The sequence below is a fragment of the Pollicipes pollicipes genome, unplaced genomic scaffold, assembly GCF_011947565.3.
Source record: "Pollicipes pollicipes isolate AB1234 unplaced genomic scaffold, Ppol_2.1 Scaffold_2555;HRSCAF=2994_pilon_pilon_pilon, whole genome shotgun sequence".
NCBI lineage: Eukaryota > Metazoa > Arthropoda > Thecostraca > Pollicipedomorpha > Pollicipedidae > Pollicipes > Pollicipes pollicipes.
The window spans coordinates 32345250-32354678 of NW_023596136.1; the positions used below are offsets into that span (position 1 = coordinate 32345250).

At 53.0% G+C, this 9429-nt stretch overlaps 1 protein-coding gene across 1 annotated transcript; it reads left to right on the forward strand.

Annotated features, from left to right (window-relative positions):
• The first annotated feature begins 5555 nt into the window (after nt 1-5555).
• Nucleotides 5556-7403, forward strand: LOC119100440 (uncharacterized). Its single transcript, XM_037223538.1, has 3 exons — nt 5556-5585; nt 6112-7016; nt 7200-7403. Exons 2-3 carry the CDS (start codon nt 6246-6248, stop codon nt 7401-7403), a joined length of 975 nt encoding a protein of 324 aa, XP_037079433.1. The 5' UTR covers nt 5556-5585; nt 6112-6245.
• Nucleotides 7404-9429: the final 2026 nt, after the last annotated feature.

Below are 9429 nucleotides of genomic sequence, written 5' to 3' on the forward strand. Positions count from 1 at the left end.
ACGTTCCGGCCGCAGACATGGTCTGTGCATACCAAACGTTGGAGTTTAGTTTTTATCAGCGCCGTCATAACCGGAAACCATTTTTGTTTAATAGGGCAATTTAAATATTCCATCATAAGTAGGTCGTGCCCGGGGAGCACCACGACCTACTGGGCACATCACAACATGCGTTAAAGCCGACGCAATATGTAACCGTATGCGAGACTGAAACAAGCTGTGTATGCGGCTATGTGCAGACACCATGAGACATGTGCTGATGTGAAATTCGAACATCGTAGTCAGGGCAATAGCAACATTCCAGCCCCGGCCGATTATTGGCGGGGAGCGCCACGGCTTATGAGACACAAAACGACAGCTTGTACTGGGGCCGGTGCAATGCCTAACCGCATATGAGCCTGCAACAATGCACGTCTGCGGCTTTATGCATATACCATGAAGCGGCGTTTCACTGTACGTCACGGTGAGTCCCTCGCCGACACAGTAGGCCGGTAGTTGACTTAAGGGGTCCCAGTCAATGTAAATCGCAGGCCCCAGACATGTTCCCATTTTTAAATGGGTCCCACAGCCCAAGTCACGCTAGTGGCATAATGTTCAGGAATCATCTGGAGCACCTTGCAATAGTTTCCAAATGCAGCAAAGCTATGTCATGCAGTGCAAATAGAGATTTGAAAGCAGGCGGCCGTAAGGTAAGTTGAAGAGTTTGGCCGCAAAGGTGACAAAAGGTCTGCCGCTGACACCCGTAACATACACGGAGCGCTTCAGAAAGGGAGGGTGATCCTAGTCATATTGTTGGCGATTCTTCCCATCCAATTCTATAACTTTAATGCTCTACGTTCTCAGAAAGTGGGGACGCCGTTGCACTCGAACCTTCCCCGGCATAGCAGGCATAGGCGCATTTCCATAGGGTATTCCTCTGCATCGCCATGTGCAACCATTATCCTTCATTTGTCAGATAAACACGCTTCGTGGGATGTACATGCCTATAGCTGCAAAATAACCTTTGTTCACGCTCGCAGGGCACTAGGTACTGCGTCGGCCTCAAAGTACGCTGTATGTGCTTTGTAGGCCGTGGTGGTGTGCAGATCTGATCAGATGATGCTGACGGCCGAACCGTAAAGAGCCCGCTTATGCCTATGAACGACTCCGCTGGTAATTCGGGATTGGCTTACTCGAATGACATCTTGTTCGCAAATTATAAGGCCATTTTCTTCACCATATGAGGGAAATTATCTGTATGTTCTTAAAATGGTGTTGGTAGTTGCAAAGATTGAAACTATATCGGTGCGCTTGAAATGCGTGGATAAGGCTGGCGGCCGAAAGGTAAAATGTACGATTATGCCCATCAGCGGCCATACTAACTCGAAGAGAACTCACCTAAAATGCATTTTGTTCAGGAATAATCGCAAACACCCTGCAGTCGTTTCCAAACGCAGCAAAGCAACATCGCGCATTGAAATTGGAGAGTTCATATCAGAGGGCCGGAATGTCAATTGAAGAGTTGGGCTGCAAATGCAATACAAGATCCGAGGCACTCGAAAGACACTCGAAACATAGCCGGATGAATGCCTCAGAAAGTGAGGGTGCTCATAGTCTTATTGTAGTCGATTCTTCCCATCCATTGCCATAACGCTAATACTCTACATACATTCTCAGAAAGTGTCTAATGGTGAGGGTGCCATAACACTCACGGAACTCGCGTCTCAAGTCTAGGAGAAACTATTGCCATCTAAATCGTGTCAAAATGGTGTCCACCAGTGGTTGCACCGATGGACACTATTTTGGAATGTTTGTTAGAGACACATAATGCCGGTAGCCGAAAACGTTGAGTCAGTTCATGCCTTTCTCCGGCCCCATTGACAACTCAGCGTGGACACGTCTGAATGCCGTTGGTTCGTGGATCACTTGGACCTTCTTGCAGTAGTTTCTTGAGGAAGCCTGCTGGGAAAGGTGGTTTTCCGCCATTACCAGGTTCCCTAGTGATATGAAACGAAGACCATAACCCAGGTCACGTGACGTCATGAGCAGCACGTAAAACGCAGCTCATTTTCTAACTTCATCTTTTTTAAAATGGCATCATCATCAGAATGTAAACCACGAGTACGTAGGTCGATGCACGTACACCGTACCGGTCTCCCCGAACGTCGTGAGCAGTGGGAAAACACAGCCGAAAAACGTGTCCAACTGAAACTCTCCAACTGATGACTGATTCATTCATCCCAGCGACGTCATCAGTACGATGCAGGACCCTCGTCATTACGAATACCTGCTTGGTTTTCAATATTGTCATAAGTAGCTTGTGAATCCTTGTGATATCGTGAGAAGTAAAAGAAGTCCAATCTTCACATGTCTTCCAGTGACGGCATGAGGAGCACAAAACTTGTCATTGGAATGATTTACTCGGTCTGGCAGCGACGTTTCCTCAGCTGATTGGCCGGTCCTCATTAAAGACGTAAGTTTACAACCTACATGAGTTAGGTCAAATGATTCAATGCGTGCATTGCATTTCGATGAAATCAAATGAAAAATAGAACAGGAATGAGTCCAGAGATGAATCAGATCCCAGACTCTGTGAGCCATTCATTAGCTAACTCAAGAAATTTGAGCCGAACCCACACCTAATACAGACCACTACAGCCCAAGAACCATATTCCGTCATCTGCACTATCCGCAAGGCGATATACCTCAAGGCCGGTAGTCCAGGATGTATCAACACCATACTCATCCGGTAGAAAATGCCTTTCTGCAAATTAGGTGCACGCGTTTCTCCGGGCACGCTTCCTAACCGCTTGCCCATGCTCCTCACCGACCGCCAACCGACCGACTGCGTCCTAGAAGCAGCTCGCAATCAGATGAGAATTGGGATGCCAAAATGGTGAAGGTTTTCCACTCCCATAGAACGAAAAGAAAGTCACGACGTTCACCTCTAAAAAGCCTCATTTCCCCTGTTGAGCCTTGATTTACCGAACTGCGTTGCGTAGTATCTATGCGCGCTAAACTCTGCCAGTTTTAGCACGAATCGGTACTAGCCACGGCTTCCCTCTTAGCAAGGATATGTACTAACTAGGCTCGAGGACTGGTTGGACTATCGTAGAAGAGAATTCTAGCACATGGCTAGACTGCTTCCATATGACGTTAAAAATTATTTTTCAACTAAGGCCGTTGCGCCACATTTGCCGTTCGCGGACGTTGCGTGCTGAGAGTTAGGCGTGTTGGGACGCATTTCGTGGCAGCGGTCAGATTTGTTTTCAGCGGCATCAATTTGGTAAGCATTTAGCAAAACCTTAACGTGACATCGATGGGCGTTGCTTACGTCAGGCAGGGCAATATGTCGGGAGGGATATTTGCAGATCGTGGTTTCGGGAAAGGTTGAAATGTTTCCGAGAAATTGGGGCTTGATCTGGACAAAAACAAATGATACCGTTCCGAATGCGTCTGCGTTTTAAATGGTTGTAAGGAAACATCATGTTGAGTTAAGTTTCTCAGCCTATGGCCATGAACTTACACGGGAAGTTTGAGCCTGGAAGTTTGAGGCCAGGAGTGCAAGTAGCTTCTCAAAGTATGTTGAGGTGGCTAAGCATGGAGAGATTGATATATCTACTCTCATAGGAAAAACTGGCTCTTGCTGGGCATTGCTCTTTATAGAGGGGCTAGAGGGCAGGAGTCTTTCAAAAGAATAGGAATAGGCACCTTTGCTGCTGTCTTAGTGTCATTTTTTGTTTTACCCAGTCAGCTCAACTATTAAAAGTCTGCATGCCTTTCATACTCCTCTATGACAAATTTAACATGATATATGTTCATGCACTGCAACCAAGTCACACACATATATATATATATATATATATATATGCATATATATGTATATATATATATATATATATATATATAATATATATATATATATATATATATATATATAGATCAGTTATAGCAATTCAATAAAAATCAGTTGTGATTTAGATGTATAAAGTATTAATGGTAATTGGGGCTTGCGTCTCTGACTGCTAGGGCCAATTCAGTATGGATACTTTTATTAGAGTGTCATGTGAGGTGTGAAATTGGTGTGGCAGAGGCTGAAACCAAAGATCTACAGGTGCTAAGGCTAGCACTCATCCACTTTACCACCACCATTCTCATGCAGGAAGTATTATGCACCACCACTCAATGCTTGTCATGTCATGCTACAGCAGGGGAACAGCCAGGGTTGTTGCCAGAGATTTTGTGGCCATGATCATCAGAAGCCACAAAAGACTTGGTTACAGCACAACCATTATGTTATCACATTGGTTTGATCAACATAAATAATAGTTGGCCTACTACATAATTTCTTGGTTATTATATACAGGAGAACCCTCATAACCCAGAGACCAAGCTGTGTTTTTGAGATTCAATGACTGTATGTATAAGAAATAGCTACATCATGCCTATTTTACCATCATCTATTAAAGGTATTGCATTAGAAGGATGGGTCAGAGTTTGCAGATAAGCTAATGCCTACCATCTGCAAAAGAAAACCTGATGTTTTGTTATCACAACTACTCACCCCCACAATTAATAGCTTTGTCAGAATTAGTAGGTTATCTAGTACCTGTCATCTAGAATAGACAAGCTGGCCCTATGTGATGCAAACTAGTCATTCACAAAGTTATCAGTTTTCCCCCATCACTGCCCAGCACACCCATATGAGCCCAGTGGTCAATGGTTGACCCTTGGGAGTTCAATCCTGGTGATGCTTTTGTTGTGTCCTGACTCGGATCCTACCTTGATTCGCCAGCTGTGTAACTACATGGACTCAGTCATGTGATAGATGTCAGGTAGAGGCAGACTGGTCCCCCTACTGGCACAATGAATGCCGATTCCAGATGTGTGTGTCTGTCATGCAATCGTCTGACTTGGCACCCAAGAACAACTCAAGAGAATTTGAGATGGGTTGCCTCCATGGCTTTGTGTCATGTGTTGAGGTGCAATTCACATTAAAATGCTACACAAATTCTGTGTTTTAGAGTTTTGTGGGGTAATCTTGTGATGTGATGGACCCATGTGTCCATAAATGCATGAATGGTGGTAATATCAGGCAAGCTGGCAAAGTTTGAGTGCAGAACAAGGCCATAACCACCATACCATAATAGTACTGCCTCCCCATTCATTTCAGGAAGCTTCACCATCACTGAAGAATGCTAGCACCCAGCTGCATATAAACCTGCAGCCAGTGATGCAGAGCAGCGACACACCAGTGACGTCCCAGTTCGACATGTCATCGCCGGCAGCGCCGCCCGTGCCGCAGGCCTCCTATCACATCGAGGTCTCCTCGGGGGACGCGCCGGCAGCCGAGGCGTCGCCGGCGCGGCCGGGGCCGGCCTCCCCGCGCGCCGGCGCCGGCCGCGCCGTGGTGCTCGTCCGGCCCAGCTCGAGCGTGCCGCTGCAGGTGTCGCCGGCCGGCGGAGGCACCGCCGCGGCGCCGGCGCCGGCCGCGCCCGGCAGCCCGCGCGTGCGCTACGTGCTGACGGGTCTGCAGGGCAGCCTGCCGGCGTCGGACAGCGGCGCGGCCGGCTCGGCGCCGCTCCGCTCCCCGGCCGCCATCATCGCTGGTGAGGGCCAGCGTCGCCCAGCGCGCGTCAGCCGTCTTGCGCGGCGGCACCGCAGGCGGCCGGGTGGGGTGGGCACGGTCTTGTTAGTTGTCAGGCGTGGAGTCATGTTTTAGGTGGTGTACTTCGTGGGACATGTCTCAGGTTGGCTTGTGGGTTTGTCCTTTGGATTGGGTGAATTGCGTCAGGAGCAGGATGCGTCTTTAATTCATATGTTTCATCAGTTTGGATGCTTAAAGTATGGAATGCAATGCCAGGTACTTGAAGAACAAGAACTATCTTTGATTTGGATACTTATCAGTTTATAGCTTTCAAGAGTAATGGCGACGTTTTCGTCTTTTTCCGCAGTCGCCTGCGATTTTTAGCATGCTTCGCCTGTTGTAACCCCAGTATCTACGCTCAAAACACCGTCATCAGTGCCAGCACTTCCCAGCGCTGGCGTCGCTCGGAGGGCCACGCGCGCGCTGCTCTGCGGAGCGTGCGCGGCCCTCGGCGCTCACCGTCAGCTCACTCGCTCTCCCCGCGACAGGCCAGACGACCTCGGCGACGCGCGCCCGCCAGATCCTGAAGAAGCGCTTGGAGCTGAGCCAGGCCGAGAAGCGGTACGCCAAGCTGGTGCACCCGGACGTCGCCGGTGCCGAGCGAGACGGCAACACGGCGCCGATGCCCGTCGTCATCTGCGAGCCGGAGGGTGGCGCCACGCCCAAGGCCGGCCGCACCTTCTTCTTCGTGGCCAAGCCGCCGGTCGAGGTGAAGGAGGAGCCGGGGCACGAGGTGGAGCGCGCGCCAGCGCCGGTGGCGCCGGCCGAGCCGGAGCCGGCCGCCGACACGGGCGTGTTGAAGCGGTTGGCCAAGTACCAGCTGTCGGAGAAGTACGAGATCCTGCCGGCGGCCAGTCCGGACGACGCCGACGACATCATCCATCGGCTGCGCCTGCAGAGCCTCGCGCTCAAGACGGAGCTGGTGCGCATGGCGACCGAGTACGAGCGCGACAGCGACGAGGGTGGCAAGGCGCGCCGCGGCCGCAAGAAGGTCTCCACGCTGGTGGCCGTCGACCGGCTGCGAGAGCTGGAGAAGATCGAGGCCGGCATGCACAGCCTGTTCACGCCGTCGCAGGTGAAGGCGCTGGCGCGCGACTACAAGAAGAACAGCGTGCAGTGGCGCGACGAGGACTTCCGGCGCGCCCTTGGCCTGCTCGAGGCCAGCTCGGTGCGCGCATTCAACTACGTGCGCAAGGAGATGAACGTGCCGCTGCCCAGCATCGGCACACTGAAGCTGCGCTGCCCGCTGCAGCCGGAGCTGCACGAGCGGCTGGACGCGGCGCTGCGCGACTCGCCGGCCGACGCGCGCTGCAAGAACTGCAACCGGCGCGCGTCGACGCTGCAGACTGACGCCGGCGACGCGGCTGATCAGAGCTACCAGCAGCTGGCGCCGGTGGAGGCGCAGCCGGTGGGCGCGGCCGCGTGGAGCCCGACGCGCGGGGTCATGAAGCGCCGGCGGCGCGCGCCCGCCGCCAAGAAGGCGAAGCGCGCCGACGCCGAGCCGGTGGTGTACTTCGAGGACGCGGCGGCGGTGCCGGCGCCCCGTGGCCGACCCGCCGCGCGGCGCGGCGGCAAGGCGGCGCGCCGCAGCGCCGAGTTCCTCACCGAGTTCGACCCGGAAGAGGACGCCGAGGAGGAAGAGGACGAGGACGAAGAGGAGTACGAGGAGGTGGAGGAGCAGGTGGAGGTGGACCCGCAGGAGGTGCCAGTGGAGTTCGCGCGCTTCCGCCACTCCTACGGCGGCGGCTGGAACGAGTGGGACCCGCGGCAGTTGCAGTAGGCCCCGCCGCAGGTCGGGGTCACACTGGACCGGGCTGTGGCGCCCGACAGGGGCCGCTCTGGTGCGGTCGGGTCAGCTCGGCCGTCGGCCATTGGATCCTGAAAGGCGCCCGTGCGCTGTCGTGCATTGTCGTTTCTCATCAGCGTTACTTTGCGTTTCGTTCATTCTTAGCGTAGTGCTGTGGCTGAAGCAAGTGTTCTCTCATGCTTAAAAACGTCATTCGAAACAAGGTACATGCGTCAGTTCCATGCCATGGTGACCAGGCAAAAGGAACAGACATTTGGCAGCAAAACATGTGGTCGCAAGATGCAAGATTTCTTCCGAATGAGTTGCCCACGCTGCCTGTCGGGACTCCTTGTTTGTGACGTTATTTGCAGTGTTTCAGAGCTGAGGTGTGTGGCCAGTCCGACCTTCGCTCCGTAATAGTCCGGTGGTTTGGACGTCAACAGGTGGGCACGTACAAACTGAAAAGGTACCCCTGCTGGGCCTTGGAGCTGTGATGCGGTGGCGTCTGGGATATATGCTTACCTCCCGGTTCCGGCGGAAAATGTGACGTGTTCTTTAAAAATGAGCTCTTGCAACCGAACATTTCCTGCGTAGCGTCATTTGGAAATGGTGGCAGTTGGTAGTAGTTTTCCGGGAGCGCCCGATGCCGTGGCGTCAGTATGGTTGTGCATCCCGGCACTGCTTGTCCTCCACATCTGCAGTTGCTGTCCGCCGAAGCTTTGGCAGGCAGTGTCGAGAGCGTCCCGCATCTGATCATCCCGTGCATCTCATCTTGCTCTCCATGCAGTGCGAATTGTATAGTGGGCCTGGCGACGTACCCGCAACAGATGGCAACTGGGGACCGGCCTGAAGCGTGTCACCTGCGACTTCATGCGCGCCGTGCCGTGCATGTGCACAGCCACGCACTGAGCTGCGTGGATGTACATTCGCAGGTGGTTTGAACTGTCGCCACTCCACGTCGGCTGGGGGCGTGACATCGGCCGTGAGATGTGTGACCCGTTCAGCCGGCACGTGGGCGAAGTTAGGCCTTGCTGGCGGCGACATTAGTTTGTTTTCGCGGGCTACAGTTAACCCCTGCACGCTTCAGTGGCCTTCGTTTGTCCCGAAATGACTTGCGATAGCGGAAGCGAATTGATGTGCGCCCGACTTTGGGTAGAACTGAACAATAAAGCTGCAGCATTTCCTGCGTTGGCTTAGCTAACGTGTCGTTTGCGATTTAGACTCGGTCCAGTTCAAGGCATCAAGCGTGCATTTTATGGACGTTTTGGATGGGTGGAATGGGCACATTCAGGGGCTCTGGCTGGTGTTCGTGCGGGTGCATCCCACGTCTCATAAGCGTAGCCGTTCATTGATTGTGCGTCCGCGTGCTCCTCTGGTTTCGTTCGGCTGTCTGTACCTTACATGGGCGGAAATAAAAGGCCACCGTCATGTTTTCACTGTCTGGCAGTGGGCTTGGCGAGGATACATTACACAATGTATGCCGGGTTATCTTGTGTCACGCATATCGAGCTATAGATGCGGCGTTAGGTTGGCTGGTAACACCACGAGCCGCATCAAACTTACAGGTACGTGGTCGCAGGGGAAGGCCGGAATGGTCGATATGTGACTGCGGTCGGGACGCCCCAAAGCCGGGGTAGTCAGAGACGGCCAGCTGGACGCCGGGCAGGCGTGTTGAAGAGGAAGGTGTGGTGTTCAAGCGGCACAAGAGCACGCATTCCATTTGAGAGTAGGCAGAGCCATTGGGGTGTTTTGGTGATTGGCGTGTTCCGTAAGGTAAACTGAAAACACTTAACAGCCAGGAGTGACATGTGGTGTTGCGTGTAGGCCGATCGGAGAACACTGACATGCCGCAGTTGCTTGGTGTGTTCCAAAGGAAACAACAATCACAGCCAGGGGCGACACGTCATTTTGCGTGCAGACCCAGCGAAAGGACCCGACATTCTGCGGATGCACGATATGTATACACGCACCTATGGCCTCCACCTGCGAGCCGGCCCCGCGCAGGGACCCGTCTTCGGAT

Coding starts and splice junctions, on each gene's coding strand:
- LOC119100440 (XM_037223538.1), top strand. CDS start 6,246: ATGCCCGTCGTCATCTGCGAGCCGGAGGGTGGCGCCACGCCCAAGGCC. Junction 7,017..7,199: donor GCTACCAGCAGCTGGCGCCG/GTGGAGGCGCAG, acceptor CGCGGCGGCAAG/GCGGCGCGCCGCAGCGCCGA.